Here is a 27,200-nt window from a genome sequence, read left to right as displayed (position 1 = left end):
CCCTACACTGGAATCAGTCATCAGTGCTATCAGACTGCCATTGCAGTAGCTACTCAGACAGCTTTTTATCAACAATTTCTCCTTTCTCCAGAGGAAAGCACCATTCAGTCACAACAGAGTGGCAAACCCAAGGATTCCCTTTACTCACTAGTCATGCCTGTAGATTCTTCACAACCTATTTCAGATTAACAATTCTACCAATTGTGGGAAAGGGAAGACATGCTGAGACAAGATTATGATTTATTTAATCCTACTGACTTCAGAGGCATCTAAAGACTGCTCCCTTAGCCGAAACAAGTAAACAAAAAAACAAAAGCAGGCATGATTTCCAAACTTGTGCTCTTTCAGGACAACCATTATTATCCTCATCAGGATCACTCACAGGTTTCTCCACATTAGCTGCTGCTGAGGAGAATACTTCCACTTGTGTATAATTTATTACAAGTGTATATTACAAGACATTGTCTTAATAATTCACCATACCCACAACAGGCTAAAAAAAGTTAGTTGTCGTCAAAGAAGATGCTGTATCATCACTAAATATAATTCTGTGGAAATCACAACCTGTAAAACTGCTCTACCAGATTACAGGCCAAGAGTGCATTTACTGGATGGCTTGTGCAGCACCTTGCAGTGACTGGAGCCGGCTGGTGCCATGTCAGGTCTTTGCTAAACAAAGTCCTAAACATACACAAGAAATTGTCTCTGGTATCAGTGTGCTTGGTCCTGGTCCTAAAGAAACCTTATCTTCAGAGATGATGGAACCACCAAATGTTTTGGGTTGGAAGGGACCTAGAAGCTCATCCAGTTCCACCCCTGCAGAGGGCAGGGACATCTTCCACTACACCAGTGCTCCAGGCCCCATCCAACCTGGCCTTGAACACTTCCAGGGTTGGGGCAGCCACAGCTGCTCTGGGAAACCTGTGCCAGCACATAACCAGCAGGGAGACCAATGGCTAACCAGCAGACTAACAAAGACAACCAGCACTGTCTGCATAAAGCTGGGAGGGAAAGCTTAAGGCAGAACATGGCCTAAAGGAAAGACAGGCTGCCACTGGTAAAATATCAAAATAAGGTGGAGACTGCATGGCTGAATTTAACATACACAGTCCATTTTTATTCTGGTCCTTTGGATATGCAGTGGAACAGAGAAAGGCAGCACTGAGATTATAAAATGTTTTGAATTTGGGCCAATAGTGTTTTCTGATATTTCTGTCCTCTGTACAACATACTAGTACTCACCCCACATTTCTCTTTCTTCCCAGTTTTCCTTCACATTTGCTGTTTCCTTCTTAAACACAAGAACTATCACAATTCTTAAGAACACTGCACCTTCAAACTTCTACCTATTACCTTCTTCATGCTCAGCTATTTTCCTTCTGAATTCTCCAATAAAGGTTCTAATAACTATTCAAGCACGTAACCCACAGAAAAGCCCTGAACAATTTGATCAAGCCCAAAGTTACTTTTGAAATAAAAGTCTTACAAGTAACAACAGTACTCATATGCCTACCAGAAACAATATTACTGCTGATGATCTTTCCTCCTAGAGTAGCCAGGGATTTTGGTACTACAGTAATGATGCTGCCACTTGTAGTTTTCACATAAGTAGCAGCCCCTGGAGTTCCAGCCATCCGAGCTCCCAGAGAGGGGCTCACTGTTGGCCGTGTATAAGTTGCTTGAGTTCCTGTTTTAAAGAGAGAGAAAAAAAAGTTCACTATTACAACACAATCCTCTACTAATGTTTGTGGAAAAATATGTTAGTTTAGGAGAAAAGTGTCAGATTTATTTGAAGATATCCCAGCCTGCAATCTACTACCACCTTTTAAAACTCTTCTAGTAATTTCTAAATCCACAGAGCAATATTCAAGTATATACTAAATTTAAATTGAATATAACAGTCTTCTGTGTATTTTAACAAATGTTCCATGACTGCCTTATTTTAATTCATGTCCTTGTGTGTAAGACTGTAATTTTTAGTAGATATGCAGACTCTGCCTGTAGGTTTGCCTGTTGCTCCCTTAGATGCCCAGGAGTCAGGCGTCTGATGACATGACCAGAACACATCCCTTCCTCTCAGGAAGGACACTTCTCCTATATGATAGATTGCTTATAAAGAGAACCATCAATGATTAGTTTAAGTAACACTCTTAGAAAAAATATTATTTACAATGATGATGCTATTTTATGGGCTTAGCATACAGCAGCACAAAAGAAACCTCTCAACATAGTATAAATGCTGGTTTTTAGAACTAGTTCTTTTCTGAATACAGCCAACTGAGTCCACAAAAGAACCTTGTTCAAAAATAACACAAACACTGAAATTCCATTTTGCTTGTAATGCTGCAGATAGTGCCCTTAATTGCAGAAAATCAAAGAGGAAAGCAGTTTGTTTCATCCAGAAGGATGTGTTCACATCCAAGAGAGCACAGTACAGATTTTACCAACTACATGAACAGCAAAATATTTGTAATGCACTTAAAAATATATCTGTGGAGTACTTTGAAAGTTATAAACAGAGTATTAACCATTAGTTTATGCTAAGGACATGAGGAGATGGCCTCAAGTTGCACCAGGAAAGGTTCAGGTAGGATATTATGAAAAAATTGCTCATGGGCAGGGTGGTCAGACATTGGAACAAGCTGCCCAGGAAAGTGGTGGTATCAACATCCCTGGAAGCATTCAAAAGCCACATAGATGTGGCACCTGGAACAAGGTTTTTAGTGGTGAACATGGTGGTGCTGGGCTAATGATCAGATTTCATGATCTTAGAGGGCTTTTCCAACCATAATGATTTCATGGTTCTAATATTCCCAGCCCAGATTACATGCCAACATGCTAAAAAAAATAAGGAAATGAAGAGTTTTCTGAAAACCAGGATAAAGCTACCTTTTAAGTTTTCCTCATGCAAGTTTACAATCAGAACAGTCTGCATTATTATCTATTAGAAACACAAATACAACCAGATACTCAGGAAAACACTGGGAGCTTAAATTTTAATTTACTGGTCTTTTTATAAATTCACTGCAGGACTATGAGCAAGTCACATTTCTTTTGAAGTCCATCCATGCAAAACAGGAATAGTGCTGACCTGTCTGCTTGAGTTAAATCAGTATAAATCATGTCATATAAGGTACTACAGAAGTGCAAAGTATCTGTATAGATTTCATTAAAACTTCCTTTAAAATAAACCCAGTGGGGAAGACACAATGGTATTTTTGGGTACCAATTCCAACAGTGGAATAAAAGAGCACTCAGTGGAAAAATCCTGATCTAGAATAAATAACAACAGGATTGTGAATGTGCTGTTGTGCCCACTGTTCAGAAGAGGTAAGTGCCTTTTTTTTTAACCCTAGGAAACCATGCTTGATCACCTGTATGTCTGGATTTACCCTCCCTTCCCTTCTCAGAGCCATAACTTACCAGTGGGAGTAGTGACCAGTTTAGTTGTCATGATAGTCCCATTACTGCTAACCACCATAATGGGTGAATTGCTACTGCTGGGCAAGGTCGCTGTAACTGGTTTGGGAAGGATTTTACTGGGCTGCACCTGTTGAGTGATTATTTTAACACCTAGGAAAGGAGAAAGGTCACTGTTAAAATACAGGCACGATAAGTTACTTTCTGAAATGCTTTCTCAGACCAAGGCCTAGTGGGCAAGTAGCCCCACAAGGCTTCAATTCTGAGCCCATATATTCTTGATAATAAAATTATTTAACTTTTGAGTTTGGCTTTTTTTTTTTTTTTTGCTTAGTTTTGGTTGGGTTTTGGTTGTTTTGCAACACCAAGAAAGTCATCATCTTTGCCTTTCATGTGCCTGTTTCAGTTCTTAGCTATTTCCACTGTCCATTCCATCACTGATTTGTTGATGTTATTTTTTATTTTTCCTGGTACATGATACCAAAAAAACATAACTTTCCCAGGAGCCAACAGGTTACAACCAAGACTGAATAGGTTCATATACAATGAACCATCTAGAAGCAAAGTAATTCTTCATCAATTCAGTCTATAAATCCTAATGTGTCATAAGCCTACACAAACTTTACCATCCTGAATAAATTAAAAAACATTTCTGCACAAGCAGTATTAGAGACTATAAGGCAGCAACTATGACACTGGCTAGGGAAGGTTACTTTTAGTAAATGCTCACTTTCCCCTTGATTTACTGGTCATCTTAAAGCCACAAAGAAATTTGGCTTAAGCTACGAGTGGATCAGTAAGACTGAAAAGACTGAAGGATGAGGGCACCTTAATGCCTCCAGGATTCTGCTCCCTTTCTCTTCATTTTATTTTGGGGAATGGTACCTCTGTGAGATTCACTTCTCAGTTGCAAACCAGTGGATTGACAACATCTGTTCAAAAGTACATGCAGGAGATGTGCATCTTATGATGTGTTCCATGATGAGGTAAATGCATGGCATTGTGGTGGCCAAATGCCATGGAACATAGAGCCTGAATGAATCCCATCTAGATGAAGCATTCAGGTTTATACACAAGTATTCCTAGGGTGAAAAGTCTTGTCCATTTGAGATGTGGAACATCCTCCAGAGAGGTTTTCTTCTCTCTACACTTGACTATAAAAGCAGTACAGAGCAAGTCAGCTCCAAACTGAAAGAGAATTTGAAGTCTCTGTATCATCCAAAGAGTAAAAGTCTCCATGAAAACTGAGTCACATCTTCCAGAAAGAATTAGTATCAGATGGTATTTTCAAAGAAACTTTCAACTACAAAGCACAATGAGCCTAAATTCATTGTAGAAGATGAAGAAAATGAAACTTGATATTGTTCAGTGGCTGGAAGCCTTTTTTATCTCGTAATTAGTAGCTATTACTTTTCTTAAGCAATGGTTCTATAATCCAAAAGGTACTTTTATCAAAGGGCAGGAGTAGGTAGTTTTATCAAAGGGTTTTATCAAAGGAGTAGGGCTGTTTATTTTTTCATTTCATGGTCTAATCTAATTGTTTGATCTAAATAGTATGATATAAAATAAGAATTTTACTGACAGGATTAAAATAAAATACTGATTTTATATTAATAGACATTAAAATACTTTGCACTTTTATAGCACTTATTTGAGAACTGGTTAACTTTGCAAACTTTATTTCTTACTACTTCTTGCTGAGATAAAAACTGTGTGCTAAAGCAGAGAAAAGCCAAAAAAGAAAGATAATATGACTTGCCCAAAGTCAGCTGAATGAATCATTATCACAAAAAGAATCCAGTCTAACTTCCAGATCTAACTGTGTTTGCTTTGACAAGTACCTCAAAAGCACATTTTGATTTCTGGACCAAAGGAAATAATTAAAACATGAAGTAACTTCTTTTTCCGGGTGATACAGTTGAACAACTCTTGGATCTTCAGAAAACTGGTGTGTTTCAGGTTGCCAATCACATTATTTTAGAAGTTATTTACAAACCTCTCAACCTCTAAGATAAAAACACATACACCTAAAGCATGGTCTGTAATACCTGAACCAAACAAGAAGAGTAAAAGAACCAAATTCTTTAAATAGTGTTACTTGAAAACATGAAAACATCCTTCACTATGTACTTATATTCATGTTTGAAGCCAAATCCTGTACTCAAGAGATCACACCTTCACGACCACTCCCCCATAAACATTTTGGGGCAGAATTCTGCCCTACTTCCCTGAGCTGCAGCCAGACCTCACCAATGTGACCCAAGATCAACTCCAGCTACCTGATTCCTGCTTGATCTGAATGGTGGGCTTGATGCCAGCTGGCAGCTGAGACTGCTGTGGCTGCTGCTGGGCTGCAGAACACGGCACCAGCTGCTGCTGTGGCTGCTGCTGCTGCTGGGCCTGCTGGACTTGGTGCAGCTGCTGTTTGGGAGATTGCTGATGCTGTTTGGGAAACTGTGCTAAGATCTGAGTTGGATTCCCAACCAAACCTTTTGGGGAAGGTAGTCTGGTCGAGGCAACTTTAACTGCTGATGTAGATACACCTGTGAAAGAGTAAAGGGTTTAAGATTCACCAGTGCAACGAGAAAGAAAAATACTATAATTTCTAAAATAATCATACATTACAATTATCTTTACTACTGAAAAATACATTGATATATGTGAGGAAATAGAGCTCCTGTGTAGCAGAAGTGCTCTGTTAGGAGGCAATGGAGCTTCATACAGATTTGCAATGTGGCAGCAGAACAGCAGCTAATGGAAAGACCACAAATGCAGTTTACTTCTGCACTTTTTGTAACACACTTCATTCAATAAAATTTTCAAAGTTTAAGCTTCAAGACAGCAAAATACTTACACTGAAAATATTTTAAATAGAGATATATTTGTATTTATAAATATTTATAACAATCTAGTTTAGTGGAAGGTGTTTTGGCCCCTGGCAGGGGGGCTTTAAGGGAAATAGATCTTTAAGGTCCCTATCAATACAAAACATTCCGTGATTCAATGATTCCAAAATCACAATTGCAAGAAGCTGGCATTAAGACAATGTCAAACATCAAACACATCAACATTGGAAGGGAGTATCTGCTAGCAAAAGAGTTGTTTGGAATTTAAAAAAAAAATCAAGTGATTGTATGTAATTTATAAAACTGTGGGCCACCTGTTTTGTGCTGTTAGATTAGGTTAAAAACATTAAAAGATGTTTGCAGTAAGATGGAAAGACAAAGTTCCCAAATAAATCTTATTACTTATTTCTGTCATTCCCTTACATAGTTGTCACAACATTTACAGCAAAATCTGACTTTGTATATAATTCTAAACAACATATCCATAAACACCAAAACAGAGAAACTAAGTCCATATTTTATGAAGTAATTTTTTAACTAAATCCCAGTTGCAGTGGAAAACAAACAGATGGCAGTGATAATGACAGAAATCATAGTAAAAGTACAATTCTGGCAATCTAAATAAGCAACCCTTTTCTCACAGCATCATTTAAGGTGACTTACACCACTTCCTTGGGCAGCTCTTTTCATTCATGAGTTTAACTTTACATTTGAAGATATTACCAGTTCATGTCACAAAACTTTTCACCAGCATCTTCTGCAATGCCACTGACAGTCTTGGAAAAAATGGTTGGAGAGATACTCCACCTAATGTACTTTAGAATTAAAGCCTCCTCCATGATCAAACCCAACTAAGAATCAACAGTTCAAACAATATGAAAGCCTGCTATGAGCCCTTCTGCTCCACAGATTAATATCTGATTATATTAATACAAGCAATAGGGAAGGAAAATACCTCCTCAGCCTTGATATGGCAACCCAATGTTTTGTGGAATGGAGCAAGAATGGAAAATACAGACCAGGAAAAATTGTGATGTGACACTTGTAATTGTCAACCAGTTTTCCTTTCAAGTGCTGCTCACTAAGGCTCATTCATTCATTCATTCATAGCTTCCCTTTCAAATGCTAGCTGGTGGCTATGAAGCTGAAACAGTCAAGCTAGCATACACAGTTGAAATTTGAAATCAGAAACCTAAGAATTTTAATCAGGCCCACTCAGGTCTTAATTGTAAAGGACTTTAAAACTGGCATGCTGATAAAAGACACCAATAAAAAGTGAAATATTTGCACCGATAAAAAGGTGCAAATATTTCTCTACCTTTCAGAATTGTCATCTGGGCATGTTAATAAGTTGTATTTACTTGATGTTAACTTTGCATGTTTTTGTAAACTGGGCTTTTAAAGATGCAAACACCTTCAAATATTGAAAATATATATTTTTATATGCACCAGGCAAAGTTCTTTAAGCCAGCCATTTTGAGGTTATATTGTTTTAGAGCTAGGTCACACCACCACATCACACCCTCTTTAGGAGGAGGATCTGCACATTAACTGTTGAAGTACAGAGGAAAACAGTTCAACAAGAACTTTTGTGGAGCCTCTTGCATTGGTTTCATCAGCAGATTTCTTTCACATGTCCTGTGCTTTATTCACACATAAACAAAAAGTGCATCTCCCCAGTGCTATTCTCAATGCAAAGTCCAACTCCTCAGTGAAAGAGCCTTGATTAGAGAAGTGCCATACCTTGTGCTACTGTTGACATAACCACTGATGGTGTGGATGACACTACAGCAGTCACAGCAATGGTATTTGCAGTGCAGGAGGGAGTGGAGCAGCTGCTGCTGCTGCTGCCCACAGAGGACTGGGAAGCAGTGATGACCACGGGCTGCTTTTGAGTAGTTGAGGCAATGACTGATGTTGGGACAAGTTTTGTAACTGCTGCATAGTTGTGGGACTTGGAAAGGATGTTGGGTACAAAAGTTGAGCTTGGAGAGGTGGTTACTATTATGACCTAAAAAAAGAAAAAAAAAAAAAAAACAAGAAGAAATTCATTTGTTCCTTGCATCTCTATTTCAGTAACATGTCTGTCTATTTAGTTTTAGGGATACATATTTATTAAGAGCTTTTAAAATCGTCAATCACATTTGCTCACAAGAAATATTTCAACTATTTTGAAGAAGTGGTGATAAACATTTCCTTAAAATTAGGATTTTTAAGGAAAACAATTACTATTGAATAAAGCAAAATTATCTCATGTCTGAAGGCAGACAGGAATGAACTTGACTTCATTAAACTGGGCCAGGAAGCTTGAAACCCATTTTAAGAGAAACTGAATGGATTTCCAGCAAGTTTTAAGTGTCACTCTTCCAAACCTTGCAAAAATATCAAGAAACAGCAATGAGAGAAAATAATAGTTTTTTTCTTTAACAATTACAAGCACTTGCTGAGTCAGTAATGGGAAATGCTTTTGATCTACAAGGCTGTAAATAATATTTCATCAGTGAAAGAAAAATGCTGTAGTTTTGAAGCAATTTCTGCTTTACTTAGTGCTCTCAATAGCAAGAAATTATTCAGATTTGTTTGAGGAGCATAAACACCACCCCAGTGCAAAGTTACAACTACAACTCCATTAATCTGATCTGACATAGAAAAACACAGAATTCATGACAGCATTGGAAGAAGTCTGTCCTTGTGCAACTCACCTAGGAAACTAAACATTTATTAAGTATTGAATATGGGGACTGTTTACATTTTAAAAATCGTATTATTCAACTTATATGTCCCTCCTTGTATTTACATAGTTAAAACAGAAAAAGAAGCACAAAAATACAACATTTTCAATTTATCATGCAAGAATATTGAGCGATTACTTTAATAATGCTGTTGTCCCAAGAAAATAATTGTTTATTAAAACCTTGAAAATTTCAACTTATTAATGATTCAATGTAACAAAAGCCGATGGAAAAAGAAGGCATAAAAGGGGCAAAGAAAACCTGTGTCAGCTCACACAAAGTCTTACATTGATAGCCAAGCATCACTGAAACCTTGCCTGATAAAGAAATAATATGATAATGGCACCAGAAACAGACTTAAGCAACAAATCAAGCATCAAGAGATTGCAAGTTTATAATTTGCTTAAAGAAAAATAAGAAAAGAAAAGATAAATAAAAGGGAAATAGCCACATGGATGGAATAAAAGCAGCAAATTTCACCAATATGGCTGGTTCAGCCTCTCCTTTTGCCCCAGCTCAAAGTTTGATGGTCTCTGCTGCTCAGATAAATCTTTAATATCTTGATCTGAGGAAAATCAAAACCTTACTACCCTGCAAGCAATAGCAGGTTGACCAAAACTAACGTGTGTCTGAAGGACAAGGTTTCTACATTCTGCTGCTTTTCTACTTGATTGCATTCTCCAGTGAGAACACTTTCTCTGCATCAGTCCTATTTTTGCATTCTGCCTAATTTTGATTTAATCAAAACACCTTTCTCAAATTGCTCTTAGGCTACAAACATGCAGATGAGCTGAACATGACACAGCTTGTTCTAGTGTGAGAATTGGAAGCGAAAGGATTCTATGATATGCCTCTGGAGTTTTATCCTGTTTCTTAAACTCTCAGTTTACACTAGGAATACTTGCAACTGTCTGAAATTTAGGGTCAGCTCCATTCCACCCAGAGTAACTGGTTTAGGAACCAGTTAGGAACACAGTCAAAGGACAGCTTGCAGTTTAAAAAGGTAGATTATAGGTTAGAGTGAATATGAACTACACTACAACAGGGCAAGTTCAGCATCAAAACTAATACAGATATGTAGAATGAAACTGGGCATAATCACAACTCCTGTAGACAATTGCATTTCTTTAAGTCCATGATTACCACTCAAAAATTCAATCAAAGAAGGAATAAAGCCTCCAAAGCATTACAGTTCAACAGTGACTGCTATACTGTGACTAAGCAGGTTTGTGTCTGTCTATTCTACCTCATCTTTCAAAATTAACAGAGCAGAGCAAAGTTCAGTACCTTCTGTGTTGTGGTGTTTGTTGTCTGTGTTGAGGGCTTAGTGAAGGTTATTTTCACATGCATGAAGTATATCCAGAAAACAAAATTCAGGTTAAAATGTAAGTATTAAAGTTCAAATCACAACCACTGTATTTCTGAAATATTATTCTGTCATATATGTTGAAAGGATCAAAAGAATCTCATCATGGGTACCAAAACTGCATCCCATGTTTTACAGCAGAGAAACTGCCTGACTTTAAACATACACACACACACACACAGAGAAATCAAGGTGTTAATTTTGCTGTTGATGGTTCTAGTTGTTACAGTAAAATCTAATTTCCAACATATACTGAATTTAGTCCTGTCAGCTCTATTTTGAGATATGTCAAAACTTAGTCCCTGAAAAAATAAGGTTAATATAACTGCCAGAAACTTCACTGGCTAGATTCCCTCCATGTCCTACACAGGTGACTTTATTACAAGAGAATCCAGAAACTGGAGCTGTGACATTATTAGTTGTTATGACAGATCTTCCTCCAACCTACTAAAATGTCAAAACAATTCAAAGAGGTGGCATGCAGAAACAAAGAATTTCATTCATATCTAACAACTTACACCCAAATAGGAAATAGCCTGTTGGATATGAATCAACTGAACTGACTTTTAATTTAAAACTGCTAAAGAGGATTTCTCCCACCAAAATCATGCAGTTATGTATTTTGGCATATCTAAATCCAACAAAAGAGGGCACTGTGACAAGTTCAGATACAAATGCTACTCTGGCTAACAAAACAAGCACTGATTTTCCTGTCACTGCAGATTAGTAAGTCAGTCAAATAACAGAATGCAAAGTGAACTCTAAAATTTCCAAGTCAGAACAAGTGGAGAGGCATAACTGTAGTAAAGGTCCTACCAACAGTCCACTCTTCTCAGTACAGTCCATCTTTAACTTCCATGATATAACACACCCATGCTTAATACAACCCTACAGATGTTTAAGGCAAAAAATTATTCCTGCACTAATGTATATGTGCAACAGGAAGGATAGGTTAAGCCCTCTAGTAGCTGTGGACTTACTGCACTGAATTTTAATTTGATGGTTTATGCTCACACATGGATTTCCCTGAAACACTCATGTATTCAGGGATGAAATTTGATTAAGGACACTGTTAAAGAACAATGAATCAAATGAAAGCATCTTCCCTGGAGTGGGAAGAGGTCAGAAAGCCAATATCTTTATTGCACATTACTTGGTTTTAAAGTTTCCAAAAATCAAGACATGGGAACACTGCTGATCTGAAAAGAGTCATAAAGCAATTAAGAATACTAGTAGGACAAATACCATGCAAAGGTTTGAGCTCAACAGTCAAACTCTCACCATTGGAAAAAATGCTTGTTAGTGGCCAGGCTAGCATAAGTCTGCTGGTATTGTGGCAAAATTAATTCCACAGAGACCCTACATCTTCCTGAAGTCTGCTGTACCAAATAACTGTACCAAGAATGAACTTGGTCTGAACCATTCATTTTTTTTAAATCTTAAAAACAGAAAAATAGACACAACTGAAATGCTTCCTAAAGAATGGTAATACAGTCATGCCATAGATTAGGTACTTTAAAATCTAAGTCCAGTACAAAATTTAAACAAGGAAAGCCTTTTCTGCACTTTGCATTGTGGTGAAAGCTAGGCACACTCAGCTGAAATAATGCAACTGATTTTGACCACTGTAACACTGTTAATGTAGAATGAGAAATGGCAACTAGTACTGAAAGGAAAATAAAGCCCCTGGACTTTGACCAGCTCCAAGAATAAGCATTATAGAGCCCAAAACACTAGTCTCTAGATAAAAGGCTTGGCAAAGCCCATGCCACCTCTCCTGGAATTCTACTACTGCAAAAAGTAATTATGAATAAGGAAAATAGAAATAAGAAAGATTACCTTTGACCAACAGTTGTTACCATCTGAAGGCTGTTCAGTGGCCTATGTGATCCAGTTCTCAGTGGACTAGTGTCCATATCACAAAACCCAACACCACAAATGGTACTAACTGGTAACCTTGTTGGCAGTCTCACCAGACAGGCCAAGAATTGAATGAGCATGGAGACTGAATCCCCTCTCATCCCTAGAAGTGGTCCCTTCAGGTCAGGGTTGAGGCACATTGGTGGGGCAGTCTGGGGGAAGCTTGCACTCCCGCTGCCTGTGCTGTACCTGTTCTGTGGATAAAAAGAGGGCTTCAGTCTCCAAGGCTGTCAATCCAGGTCCTTTCACACACAGGTGAACTAAATTCATACAAGAGTTTGGTTTTCCCTTTGCTCATTTTAAAGAGGGATTACCTTATCCCAAGTGCAATCCTTAAAAAACAGCTAGTCAGATCACAGAAAGGAAGAGTCAAACATCACATCTTATTCATTGATAAAACCAGAATAAAGGAACATTTGGCACCTTCCCCCACATACCTTCTGTGTTGTGGTGTTTGTTGTCTGTGTTGAGGGCTTAGTGAAGGTTATTTTCACAGGCGACATGTGTGGTGGTAAGGAGTTGGCAATGCTCTGCATTATATTACTCATTTTGGGGCTCCCACTTACAGGCACTGTGATAGTTTTAGTGACAGGAGTCACTGCCTTCGGGACTTCTTTCAGGAGAACAGGGGAAGAACTAGAGGAATTCGTTCGCCGTCTTTTGCGGGGCTTTTCATCGTCATCTGAGCAGCTGACACCTGGAAAAGAAACACTTTCTCTAAATTGTGTTTCCCCTGTCTGCAGATTTCAGTGCTCTCTGAAACTCTACATCCTTTTTGAGTCTCACATCCTCTTTCAAGTAAGATAAAAAGAAATAAAGGATAAATTACATCTTATGGTCACAACCAAGCTGTATCACACCTCAGATGCTCTTAGTCCTTGATATGGGTCACACTCAGTGCCATGAATTGGGGACAAATCACCCAAACCCCCAAGCTACTCAGTTACTGGGTTACATCATTCAGTTTGAGAGATTAAAAGAACATAAGAGCCAGTACAGGGCTTTCATTCTGCCTACAGAAGTTTGATCAGGGAAGCTACACACATGAGGGGATTGGGATCATGTCACGCACATTTTAGTTTAAAGTTTTACACTACTTTGGGGTTTTTTTGGTGGTGGTTTTGTTTACAGCAACTGGACTATTGAATTTATCCCCCTATAGTTTCCTTAGACTTCAGCCTTTGCACCCACCTCCGTGTCATGTTTACCCTTACAGTACCCTTCTGCCTTCCACCTTAATACAGCATCTTGAGATATAATTCTTTTTTTTTATTATCTGGTTTAACTGTGAAGGTCAATCCTCAGTTCATCAGCTTTTGCCTTTTTTGGTGCATTTTGTGCAACAGATATAAAAGGGCACCTAGCACACAATAACGAAAAACAAAAGAAATCCAAGCTCCTAAGAGTTCTTTCTTCTTCACAATCATATACTGCACACATAGGAAAAAAAAATCTGCTGCAATATTCAGTTCAGGAAAGGATAACAGCATGATTAATGGATCTCAAATCCAAATGAAACTTGCTAAAGTAGGCAACATATTCATAAACTATGGAAAGGCACAGGTGTCACGGACATATTTTATGAAAAATTCTTTTGCTAGGATCTTCTCTCCTGAGAAGCTAAGAAGCCTCAGAGGAAAAGAAAAAACAATAATTATCTGCTGCTGTGGAATGCAACAGGTGCATCTTTGATTGGTCTCATGGTTGTTTTTAATTAATGGCCAATCACAGTCTGGCTGTCTCAGACTCTCTGGTCAGTCACAAGATTTTATTATCATTCCATTCTTTCCTATTCTTAGCTAGCCTTCTGATGAAATAGTTTCTTCTATTCTTTTAGTATAGTTTAAATATAATATATTAATATAAAATAATAAATCAGTGTTCTGAAAGATGGAGTCAAGATTCTTGTCTCTTCCCTCATCCTGGGACCCCTGCAAACACCACCACACACAGGTTAGTGACTTTGCAAACTTCTCACAGCTGCTTGGTAGCACTGAAGGCAGAAAGGCTCTATAGAAGGATCTGAACAAGCTGGATCCATGGGCTGAGGTTCAACAAGGCCAAGTGCCAGGTCCTGCCCTTGGATCACAACCATCTCATGCAGAGCTACAGGCTGGGGGCAGAGTGGCTTAAGGGTGGCCAGGCAGGAAGGGATGTGGGGATGCTGGCCAAAGCTGCCTGGATATGAGCCAGGTGTGCCCAGGTGGGCAAGGACAATGGCACCTGGCCTGTATCAGCACTGGTGTGGCAGCAGGACCAGGGCAGTGACCATTCCCTATGCGGGGAATTGCTGAAGTACCTCCAGTCCTGGGGTCACTTCTGGGCACCTCCTGACAAGAGAGACACTGGGGTGCTGGAGCACTTCCAGAGAAGGGAACAGAGCTGGGGAAGGGTCTGGAGCTGCAGGAGTAGCTGAGGAAGCTGGGGGGACTCAGACTGGAGAAAAGGAGGTTATGGGGGCACATTCGTGCTCTCAACAACTCCCTGACAGGAGGGTGTAGCCACGTGGGCGCTGGACTCTTCTCCCAGGTAACAAGTGAGAGGACAAGAGGAAATAGCATCAAATTGTGCCAGGGGAGGTCCAGATTAGGTATTAGAAAAAAAAACCTCACTGGAAGAGTGGTCAGGCTTGGAATAAGTTGCTTGGGGGTACAACAGTCTGGAAGTGTTCAGGTGGTATCTGAATGAGACACTTGGGGATGCAGTTTAGGGGTGACTATGATGGTGCTGGGTTGATGGTTGGACTAGATGATCTTAAAGGTCTCTTCCAATCTTGACAAATCTGCAGTCCTGTTATTTAAGTTTACCATGATAACCTGTGTCAAACCATTTAAAAAGGAAAACAATCAGAGAGAAGCTGAACAGGTACAATCTTGCCTATGCAAAAGATGACTGAAAATCTTGTTCCATGTGCCTGGAGCTTAAAGACAAAGAACACCATCACAGCAAAAAGCAGTCTTGCTGGTAATCAAAGCAAACTTGATTGGTAGTCAATCTCTAGTTAGGGCCAAGATTTAATTATGGCCAATCTCTAATTAACATTAATATTCTGGCATTCAAAAAGTGAAGATGCAAGAACTAACATGGACAAGAAACTGCCCAGGACCACAACAGCAATTGTGGAAAAATGGTATTCTCTCTCAGCAGGAGTAGCAGCTCATTTGCAGATACCTGTCCAAAGGCTGACAACTGTATCTACAGAGACAGAAAACTGAACTGGGGAGGAGAAGCAAACTTCAAAAATGTAGCTTTAGCTGGCTGTAGCAGTACAAGTGAAGTGTGGATCTATAAAACCAGATTTCAAATCAATATATTCTATCCTATTCTCAATCAATCAAATATTCTAATCAATAATTTACCCTATGCCCCTGAATAAGCCTAGTGGTGACCTCCCTCTATAAAGCAGAGGTTTGATTACATAGCTTTAAGGTTTATTATGGACAGGCTTCTAAGTATTACTGTGAGTGCACTATAGAAACTTGTAACTATGAGTGCACTAATCACATTGAATGTGTGCAGTCATTTAAAAATCTCAATCTATTTAAATCCAAAATCCACATGCAGCTAGCATGCTAGGACACAGTTGTTATTTTGGTGGGGCACCAAGAAATAGAGAAAACTTTGTGGTCCTCATCCACAAAAAAAAACATCAACCAACCCATGAAGACATCAGAAATTAACATTAAACTAGCAGACCATTATTTTATGTTAAGTACAGCTCATTTCACCTCCTCTTTTCACTGCTGGGGTTTTGCAAGAATATTATTCTCATCATTTCATGTTAGAAATTGCTGTACAAAGCTTTCCACAGACATTTAGCTAAAAGGTAACACAGCTTTGACTGTAACTCACACTTGGTAAGTAAGGAAGCAGAGTCATGGAAAGGTTAATGGCTCAGTCAGACTGTGACTTGGAAGAGGTTACACCACAAACCAGTGGCAAAGTCCTGACTGCAACTCAGATCTCCCAAATCTGCTCCTACACAGGTTTGTTAAAATCAATGTGACTGATGTAACATATTCTGAAAGACACACAATTCCTTAGGAAAAAAAAAAGAATAAAAACAATAACAACAAAACAAAGCACATGAAGTAGGGGGAAAAATTAAATCTAGGGAAAGACAATGAAAATTATCATCCCTGTATCATGTGTCTAGACTTATTTGATATTCATTATCATGTATTAATTCAATAAAGCCTACACTAAAATTTTTAGATGTTAAAAATGTTTTCCCCTGAATCTTCAAACTAAACTCAAGTGATTAGTGCATAGATCAGAAAAATGAAAAATGTAATGGGTTTCATGAGTCGACAGAGCCATTAACAATGTTTTTTTTTTGGAAGTAACATTATATTTATGTACTAAGTGGCATTTCTGATTAGCTAGAAACTTATACAGATGTATACATATAGCATAAAGATAATAATATTTAACAATTAAATATTTTTAAATATTAAAGGTATACAGAGCAAGCATAAAAATAGCATTTATCTACTTCTAAATAGCATTTATCTACTATTAATCTTTACTTGTTGCTTTGAGAGAACCAAATAAGAACTGAAGGAAACATTTAATAGTAAAATAAAGCTACCCATGATGAGGGCATATATGAGAGAATAAAATCTGCTTTTAGAACTGGCTGACTTACTAGCCAAACAAGATGGTGACACATACACCCTCTGAAGAAAACAGACCTTTTCTAGATTCTATGTCCTGGATTTCCAGATTTAATTACATGAAGATGGGTTTCTGGTAGGAATTTGTACGAAGTTTTCGCAGCTGCCAAGGAACACAAGCTTCACTAAGACTGACTTCCAGGTAAATCACAAAATGGCCAGACTAATTCCATAGTATGGAAGCATAAACCCCTGCCAAACTGCATCTAAAAATTAAAAAATTCTATGTCAACTGTGAAAGTGGAAAAGAGGAACCTTTTCTAATTCAACTAAGTGACTACTATGCATTAGTGCTCAACAAGATGGATCAGAAATTCACTGATATACAGAAATATTTTTCAAAATATTTTTCACTTGTTGTCCTTGCAGCATTTTGCAGCGACTGGATTTATCCTGAACACTATTTATCTGAAAAAAGGGAAGCAATAAATTAATTCTCTAGACAAAAGGAAGGCACAAAGGCCTGAAATGACTTGCCCAGTGTTGGAGTGTATAATTTGGTCTATGCCTCAGCCATGCTCTCCCTTTCTTTCCCTTTTGTTAATCAGGTGCTAGTATCACTTACTTTTGACGTAAACAGTACTTCCACTTGGCAAGACGACTACATTGGAGGCTGGACTGGCAGGTCTGGGGGACTTCACTGTCGCTACACTGCCACTTGGAACAGGGGTAGATGTTGGGGTTGAAGTGGTACTTGTGTAGGAATAGCAAACCACCACTGAAGAGGAGAAAAGACACCTTCCATATAACTGAAGTGCAGAATCCCATTATGCTATCACTATTTTTACAACTGAAATGGAAGCCAAAGACTTACTGGGTTTACTATCTGTGGCTTTGCCTCTGCATTCCTGTTACTGTGGAATATTCCCCAGAGCTAAGCATGGCCGTGAGATCAATGGTCTTCAAAGACAACACAAAAATCTAAACTCCTGTCCTCCCATCCCCAAAAATCTGTGCTGCCAATGTGAATTTTTTTTTTACTTTATAATTTGTTATTTTTAATTTTAGCATTAATTCAATATATTGATCTTTTTGCTTTTCTGTAAGTGATCACATCTAGACAAGTAACTGACAGAAAAGTGTTATTGCCTCAATAGTACATCAACTGAAAAAACCAAAATATTCATTCAGTAGTCAAGAAGTGATTGTGCCAATCAGTTTTTTTAAACCATTGCTTTAAAGTAATAACACAATGATACAGTACTTCTCACAAAACCAGGATAAAACAGCTTGTTTCAAGAAGTGTTACACATTCTCCAGTTGTATGAAGCCTAATTCAAGTCTGCTGAGCCAAGCTAGTTGGAATGTGTACTACCATTATTTAGAAAGCATAGGAAAAGCAGAAAGCAATCTTTTTACTTGTTCCCATAGTATATTTAATCTGAAGGAAAAAACCCAAAGTTGTATTTTCTTGATTTTAACCAAAACCTACTTCCACTCTTAAAACAAAACATTCTGAAACAGCTTTCATCACTTACAGAACTTAACAAAATCTAGCCATTAGTCCAAGTTTTTAAAGTTTACAGAGCTGAAGAAGTTAATCAGCTAATGTCATTTCCTGACAGACTGGGTTTCGTTTATATTTCAATTGCTAGAGTATCAATAACACAAAGCAGTCAGATTAATGTTGCAGATAGCACAAAGGTATCTTAAAAAAAATGGGTATTTTATATTTCTGTGAATAATGTTTGGTAAGAAAGATTTGGATTTTTTTATAGGTTCATAGAATGGTTTGGGTTGGAAGGAACTTCAAAGCTCACATAGTTCCAAACCCCTGCCATCAGCAGTGACACCTTCCACTAGACTGGGCTGCTCCAAGGCCCGTTAAAATATCTTTAATATTTAACACTTAAAATCTAAGACACCAGTTCCTACTGTGACGTTGTTTACACATTCCCACAGATTGCAGCAGAACTCCATCTTTCTCTCACCTTCTTTGTTTCCAGTTTCTGCAGGAACTGGCAGAGATGCATTGTGCTGGATGGCTGCGTTGGCAACAGCGTTGGCGGTGACAGTGAAAGCTGTTTGTGGCACGAGCCGCGGCATCAGCGGCACCAGCCGACGACCTTCTATGGACCACTCAGAAGAGCTGTTTGGCCCTGACATACTAAACAGAAATGCAAATGCTGTAAGTTTTTTGACAAGTTTCCAAATACTCAGTATCCTATTTGAGTACATTTTTTTTCAATAGTGCAAGTCTAAAAGGAAGTTTAGGACACAGTAGAGCACCAATACTCAACTTTATTTCAAGAAAGCCCTTGCATTTTGGTCACCTGATATAAAAACCCTCACATTTTAAATTGAAGAGTTGACTCTTCTTTTGTTGTTTTGTTTTACACAGCTGTTCAAGGGCCAGAGGTGTGTGAATGCCATACTCAAACCCCCCACATTAGGTTACCTACTATTCAGGTACAGTTGCTGTGCTCTCTACTTCTGGATTTTGAAAATACCAAGAAACCAAACAGATATCATGAAAGACTATTGAAATGGATTATGTTACAGGGAAAAATTCTCTGCTTCTAAGACAAACTTTATTTTACCTCAACAAAAGAGTTTCTGATGCTTGTTAAAGTAGTCCCAAGCAAGGTGACAGAACATGAGATTATTTAAATGCACCCTCAGCATCTTTCTAAACAGAAAGCTGTCTTCTGCTCTAGTTTGCTCTTACCCTCAGTACTTACACCCACACTAGAATGTTTCATAAAAACACCATTCTTATCTAGATGGAGAAATATTTTTGACTGTTTTACATGAGTCATTTGTCAAATCAGCAAAACCAAAGTGGCAAATTATTTTTCAATGCTGTGATGTTTTTAAGCAAATCAACCCATTTAATGTATTAATATATTCTAAAAAATAACTTCTCACATGAAATATTTCAAGCAAATTGCGGCAAGAGCTACTACAAAGTAGTTTGTAAAATCCAGAGTATCTGCTCTGTTATTAAATCTTGGTATGCTTCAGCATGTCTCATACATATGCATATTGTATAAAGAGAGCTACATAAGCTAAGGAAAGATACATTTTAAAAACAAAAAATAAAGGGTACAAAAGCTAGCAAAGTAGGCTTTCCTAATGAGTTAAGAGAATTATGTAAGTCAAATACTATATTACCAACCATCACTCATAAGGAATCACCATAGGAAAAATAAAGAAAATCAGCACTTCAAAACTGCACCTTGTCTGGACTATAGTATTTCTTTGAAGGGCAATACCTCAAGACAAAGTATTCATGTTTTGCAAAATGCTAGGACTAGAAGTACTACTTAAAAGGAAAACTTGATTCAGGACAAGAATCCTGATTTGACAACTACATACTTTTCATTATTCCCCCCACATTTATTTAAAGGGATGTAAGGACGTTGGTGGGTTTTGTTTGGTGAACAGCATACTTCTAAATCTTTAAACTTGAAAATTAAAACTTGAAGTCTTTCTACAGCACTAAACCAGTATGCTGATTTTGACTAGACATGGATCAAACAACTGTTAACTCCAAGTGTTCTGCTATCCATATTATTTCCTTTCTTTTCTCTTCACAACACCAAAGCTACAACAGTCAAACATAAAAAAGTCAACAGCTGTAACACAGAATAAGAAAAAAATAGACACTTACAGAGCAGCTCTCTTTAAAGACAGTCCTTGACAGTAAAACTATTAAGTAATTACCAAAAATACATAACCACCTGGTCTACTGCTCCTCCACCTCTCAAAATTATGTGGAGCTTGTGAAAGCAAATGCAAGGAGGAACCAGCCCAGCTGATGCCAGCACAGCAACTGCATCGCTGAGAGTGGTGGACACTGATGTCATCAGCTTGCTGCAGCTTTTTCTACTCTGATCATTTTTTCCTTTCTATGCTGATAGTCTGTTTTCCACTAATCTGCCACCTCTTTACCTCTCTTTGTCTTTTCTATGTAGTTTTCTCTTTCCTCTTAATACAGCCTTTTCAAACTGATTAAAATAAAACTAAAAGCAAAACAAAGAAACAAAGAAAAGCAAACATTTCATCCTATTTAGGAGCATCTCTATTTTCTCCATTCTCTGTTTATTCTGATCTATCTTAGAGAATGGTCTCCATGCCAAAAAACTGTTTCTTACATAGCAATTGTACAGTGAATGGGATAACCTTGGACCCAAAATGTAATGGCACTAAATAATTGTTTCTAGGTCCCTGTCCATCTAATACAGTAACTCCTTCATCCATACAGTGTTTTAAGTACTGGTTCTTTAAACCATCATCAATCCTCAAAATTCTACCATTCAGTTAAGGCATAATGGATTTCCCAAAAGGTACTTTTGCAAATCAGTGACAAAATTACTTGGAACTTACTTGTGTGCAATCGTTGTTAGTCGTTCATCATTCACTGCTCTCCGAACTTCAGCGCGATGTCGCTCTGTTGAAATACTATTCAAAAAACAATAAAGCAAATATATTTTAATCAGAGGAAAATAAGAACATTCATCTAAAAATTCCAGCTAAAATTAAACTTTTGAATAATTTATCTAAGAGAAGAAAGGGGACAGCACTTTACATTTAAGAGACTGTCACTTAACCCTTGCTGTCACAGAGAGAATGAATCATATTATTGCTCAGAAGCATTACTGAAGAATGAAAGGAACATTACTGTTCAAAGGATATCCTTCAAAAACAGCTAGAATCCAACCTCCTAATGAGATCAATACATTTAAAGGATAAGGCAGAAAAGTTCACAGGACATACAGCATTCTTTCTTGAGGTACCTTGTGTTCAAAGACCGTGGAGTTCTACCTTGACAAAACCTCAAGCCAGTGTACATTCATGACCTGGCTGTAACCCTTTTAACACTCAGTATCCCAAGAAATATCAACAAACCAGTAAGGCTTCTACCACTGAAGGATGGTTGTTTTCCTTATTAAAAACTCCAAGGAGAACAGGAATGAAACCTCAGCAACATGGAGAATTACTTCTCCAAATTCAGATTTACGTTGTGATCTCGGTGAAAGAAAAAGCATGTAACACCTTAAAAGAAAACAGGTCATAGTTTTAGTTTGAAAAGATCAGGGTTACCTAAGCACTTTAGACAGTTCTCCAAGAAGATCCTTCTTCTCTTTTGTAAGGTCTCCCTGTGCACGTAAGGCACTGATGACACCTGCATAGGCCTCCAGCTCTGAAGAATTAGAGTGAATAATATTTCCATTTAATGCTCACAGTAAAGGGGAAAAAATGTTGTTTTTCATATTACTGACAGCATTCTAATAATTTTCAAAGTCATTAAGAGTAACATGTCTTTCAATTATTTAGTGCTATTTCAAAAGAGATTGATGATTTGGAACTCTCTCAGTCAATTACTCTGCAGCATAAAACATTTCTATGAAACAATTGACTCATCACAGAGGATTATCTAGTTTACAAACCCAAATGAATGTGTCAAGCTCTCTCTGACCTGACAATTCAGGCAAAAACTGTTGAAGAAACTGTTTAGAGTAGTTCAGAATTCTCTTCACATGTATCATTATTACAAGCTCTATAGAAAAGCTCAGATTGGAAAAAGAAATACACTATCAAAGCAGCAACTAATTTTCTTGGAATGCCTTTCCCTAAGCAGCATGGAGAACATCAGTTCTAGTTTGTCAAATATGATTATCATAATCTTTTATGCCTATTTACTTGATATGGTACAACTGCTTGAATCTGAAAGAAATGCAGCACAATGAATTAAACCTGCTCAACACAAAATAAACAATCTAGCTATTCTTAAATATAGAACTACCACAAAGACTAACTCACAAAAATACAAGTCTGATCTACCAGAAATGTGTAACTCCAAGTGACAGATGTCATGCCAACAGCGCTTTCAAAAAATCAAAAAGTAAAAGGCTACTGATATTTTTGAATTTTGTCCTACTAGACAGGGTGAAGATACATCTAATGCAAATAATGAATCCTGCTAATTTGGCAAAGAATGACTTGCTATTCTCAGCTTCACACTGTTTAGGGAAACCCAAAACAAAAATTCTCTTGATCCTTACACAGGTGCCTTTCATTAGACACTTCCATTTCAGCAGCCAACCCAAACAATCCCACAACAGATCCCAGTTACACAAAACCAAGAATAAAAGGTGCAGGTCAAACCCTAACATTTCTGAAGTTTGCTGCAAAAGAAAAGACTGATGCTTTTCTGAAAAATTTCCATTTAGGATTCCAAAGAGCTAATTTGCAAATGAAATCAAGGAATTGTGCTGAAAATAAGTTCTGCTCTCCTGTCCCAATTAAGCAGATAAAACAAAAAGCAGAGTAATTTTGGTTAACTAAGCAGCCTGCACAGGGATGCTGACTGACCTACAGAAGCATTTACAGCTTAAGTTATAAAACATTCACTAATTAATGCAATCGTTATTACTAATATCAACATTTATTTAGACAATCATGTTACAATATTCATGATACTAATTATTTTCCTCTGTTAACAACTTAAAGTAATTCTCAGATGCAACCATATAATTATTTATTGAGGCACACTTTTTTTCCCTTTTGCATTATAAATAAAGAGCCTCTACACTATAGCTGTAAAAATGCACATTCTGGTCTTTTGGAAGCTAGCAAGGATTACAGAACAGCTCTAACTTCCTCCCCTTTGTGTTTATGCAACAGCACAAAACACATGAACTAGCTAAAATGGGTTTGGCAAGTAAATATCATTATTGTTAGTGTTAGGCGCTACAATCATCACCTCATTCAGTAATAAATCACAACCAACACCAGGTCCTGCATTCCTCAAGATGCATTTCAGCCTCAGCAACATCCCTGCTTCACTCCTTACAGAGCACTCCCACCACTGCTGTGCCATTAGCCAGATTAGATGTCGGGCTGTGAGCTGGAAAAGCAGGACCCTCTGAAGTTGATGGCTATTTCTGCATGTGACTGTCACACAGCCACTGCTGCCACTGCCCGCGCTCCTTCACGCCCCAGTCCCGCGTGTGCCTCCTCCCTGCTCACAGAGCCAGGGCCCCCTTGTGGGGACACAGCTCATGCCAGCAAAACAACAATTCTTATTTCTGATTTTTTTTTCCTTCCTGTCAGAGTAGGTTATGTCACTGAAGGAGGTGTAGCTGCAGTTCTGTTCGGCTCAGCTGCACCAGCAAGGTTCTGCCAGCACGCCGCTGCTAGCTCGGGGGGAAGTTTCTTTTCCAGGCTTCCAGCCAGCACAGCTACGTTAATGAAACTTAGTAGCAAAATCTGGTCAAAAGCTTTTGGCACCCTGAGCTTTCTCCTAGTTTCTGTACTTCTCGAGCCTTGCTTAAGACTTGGGGTTGTCACTTTAACAGACAGTACAGCTTGTTGCAACCTTGTGTGCAACATCTGCATCACTGTTCCAACAGCACGCAAATCCCGTATTCCCAACAAATCAAATAAAAAGGGCAAAGGGAGGGAAAATAAGTTCTTAACTCTCAAAAAATAAAGTAGATGGCTTCACCATGTGAGAACCTTGGCACAGTTAAGAAATACAGCACACCATCTCTTAGCAGTCAAACAGAATGAGAACAGAAAAGCTGTCACTTGACAGTCACAGGAAGTTAGAGGGAGCCTCAACTTTCTCCTTGACATCTTCCCAGATTATAGTCCTCAGAAGAAACTGAGGACTGTTTTTTTCATTTCCCATCTAGCACCATTTAACTGGCAAAACCCCAAATCCTTAATTACACAAATTTAGCCATAAAAACTCAAAACCAACTATATCAGATCAAATGTCAAACAAAGGACTCTCTCCCCTGCAGTAGCCAAAAGCAGGTAAGTGAGGAAAGAGCAAAGGTTTTTAGTACTTTCCAAAACAGAAGCATCTCTCCTCATACACTTAGACCTACAAAGACAGAGCACAAAAATATCTTCCACTGTCTTGGGCAGCAGCCTCAAGTACTGAGCTACACTTGAAACAATGAAAAAGATTCCTGTGGTTATGGCTGTTGAGTGAGGACATCATTTTCCCAATTCCCTGACAACCTGTGTAACTGCAAATCACAAACAGCATTTTTTTAAAAAACCTGTTTTATGTCTTCACAATCATAATTTCAATATTTGATTCATTCCTACAGGAACAGTTAAACCAGGATTCCACTATGTTTTTTAGGGGTACAAAAAGGTGACTAATACAGAACTAGGGGAAAAAAAAACCAACAAAAACCACAACAAAACAGGGGAAAAAAACCAACCCCAAAGGTTCTCTTTGAAAATTTTGCTGCATGTTAACAGTGACAGAAAAACTCAGCCCTGCAACACAGCAATTAGGACATCCAAGAGAGATTCAACCACATCAAAACAATTCTTTTCTACTCATTTTGCCAGGGCTGAGAGTGTCAGCCAAACATAACTTTAAGCCAGGGCTGTCAAACCAATGACACATGGAAAATGCAGGAAATTACTTGCAAGTTGCCTGTAGACACATGAAAATATTTCATGCAAGCAGCATGAAGGCAAATCTTAAAAGGGCAAAATACAGACCCACAAACTGTATCTTACTGTACCCAGTTTGCGAAGGATCCTCTTGCACTCATCCCTGCTGAGGTCCAGAAGAGTAGGCCACACCACAGGCATCCTTCCCTTGTGTCTGTGCTCCCACAGGGCTCAGCCTCGCTGCAAAAGGAATATAAACGCTCAAGCCCATCATTTATTGATTTCCCAAACAGATTAATGTAAACTCCTCAGCCTGCTCACAACTCCACCGACACATTCGCTCCCATCCCCGCCCCAACATTTGTAGTGGCATGAAGGAATTCGGCAGTTTCACAAGAGCGTGATGGACTTCCTATGCTCTCTAGCTCAAACCCATCACTCAAGCATTTTTACAGTGTCCTGTCTCCTTCCGAAGCCTATTTTTTTCAGCCTGAAACGCTCTCCGAATTGATGTTTAAGTCTCCTCCCTCTCTTTATGCAGAGTACCTATTAAAAGAATTCTTTCAGCGAACCGCACGCTCCCCTTCCCCCCGGGGAACGCGTTTTGCGCCAGCCTATATTGTATGACAGGATGCCAAAAACACCGTGTGTGAAAATTTGCTCTCCACATACCAACACCAGCCCCCTCCCCCAAAAATCCAGCCAAACACGGGAACACCTCCATCCCAACGCAGCGAGATTCCGTGGGTGGCGGGCAGAGAGGGCGCATCTCCGCGATGCGACGAGGATAATAAAGGGAAAAGAGCGGCCGGAGGCGAGTTGGGCAAGCGGGGAAAGGGCCGGGGCTGGGGAGGGCTGGGCACCGGGAACAAAAGCCCCGACGCCGCCGCGGCTTCCAGCGTGGGCTCGGGAGGGGGGAGGGTCTCCTGCAAGGACGCCCGAAGGCAGCCGCCACCCGGGCATCCCCGCCCGCCCTGCCCGGCCCTGGGCGCGGGCACTGCCCGGAGCCAGCGGCGCTGCGTTCCCGCCGGGATCGGGGAAAGAGAGGGAGGGAGCGGGCGGCGGCTGGCGCTGCTTCCCCGCATCGGCCGGGGCGCTGCCCTGGGCCCGTAAGGGGGCGGCGGGTCCCCGCCGTCCCGGAAACGGAGCTGCCCCTCTCCCTGAGGCGGACGGCCCCGGGTGGGGCGGGGAGCAGGACCCACCTGCCCGGCCGTGCCCAGCACATCGAAGACTCCGCGGCAGCCGCACCCTGCCCCCCGCCGCTCGCCAGTGCCGGGCTCGGGTTTGTTTAGTGGCGGCGGCGGCGACGGCGTTTACTCGGGCCAAGATGGCGGACGAGCGCGCTGCGCATGCGCGGGCACCGCGAAGTACGCTAGGAATTGTAGTCTCTGCCTCCCTTGTACTGTGAGGAGCTGGAAGAAACTGGTGCCAAGATGGACGCTCGAATGGACACTGCGCATGCGCAGTGACGAGGAGCGTGCTGGGAACGATAGTTCTCTCGGTGTTGACGCGTGGGAAGCGGCGCCCGCCGTCCCGCCGCGGCTCGGCGGGCGGGTACGGGCTACCGGAGGGGACAAAACACGTTGCGCGTTCTCTGCCCGGGCTAGGGCGCGCTAGCGCGGTTCGAACGCAGCCGCGTACAGCAGAACTCTAGGAAATGACAGCCAGCCACCACTCCTGGAACGAAATATGGCAGGGGAGAATATCACCCCGACGCCATTTGGCTATCTGCAGTTTTCTAACTTGAAACGGAGGCAGGCGGCGCGCGGGGCTGCAGCGAAGCGCCTGCAGGGAACAATAAGGGAATAAATTCCGCACCTACAGCCCCGTCACAGCCGCTCCGGGTGTCTCTGTTTCCTGAGGACAGCAGCTA

The 27,200-nt window shown here is 39.6% G+C and overlaps 1 protein-coding gene across 6 annotated transcripts in view; it reads right to left on the bottom strand.

Annotated features, from left to right (window-relative positions):
• Positions 1-26,825, bottom strand: part of EMSY (EMSY transcriptional repressor, BRCA2 interacting) — a 41,802-nt gene extending 14,977 nt beyond the window's left edge. For 4 of the 6 annotated variants that reach the window (XM_058045461.1, XM_058045466.1, XM_058045462.1 and 1 more), the window contains exons 1-11: positions 26,530-26,825; positions 25,459-25,567; positions 22,007-22,106; positions 21,290-21,364; positions 18,892-19,067; positions 17,526-17,678; positions 12,851-12,981; positions 8,010-8,277; positions 5,700-5,963; positions 3,424-3,573; positions 1,514-1,687 (exon numbers count right to left, since the gene is read on the bottom strand). In XM_058045461.1, coding sequence (XP_057901444.1) covers positions 1,514-1,687; positions 3,424-3,573; positions 5,700-5,963; positions 8,010-8,277; positions 12,851-12,981; positions 17,526-17,678; positions 18,892-19,067; positions 21,290-21,364; positions 22,007-22,106; positions 25,459-25,528 — 1,561 coding nt within the window. In that variant the 5' untranslated portion in view covers positions 25,529-25,567; positions 26,530-26,825. The remainder of the gene's footprint in view (positions 1-1,513; positions 1,688-3,423; positions 3,574-5,699; positions 5,964-8,009; positions 8,278-12,850; positions 12,982-17,525; positions 17,679-18,891; positions 19,068-21,289; positions 21,365-22,006; positions 22,107-25,458; positions 25,568-26,529) is intronic. The other 2 variants (XM_058045463.1, XM_058045464.1) reach the window with 2 other exon arrangements.
• Between the last annotated feature and the right edge of the window lie 375 nt (positions 26,826-27,200).

Source organism: Melospiza georgiana, chromosome 2 (genome assembly GCF_028018845.1).
Source record: "Melospiza georgiana isolate bMelGeo1 chromosome 2, bMelGeo1.pri, whole genome shotgun sequence".
NCBI lineage: Eukaryota > Metazoa > Chordata > Aves > Passeriformes > Passerellidae > Melospiza > Melospiza georgiana.
This window is presented reverse-complemented; position numbering and strand designations above follow the sequence as displayed.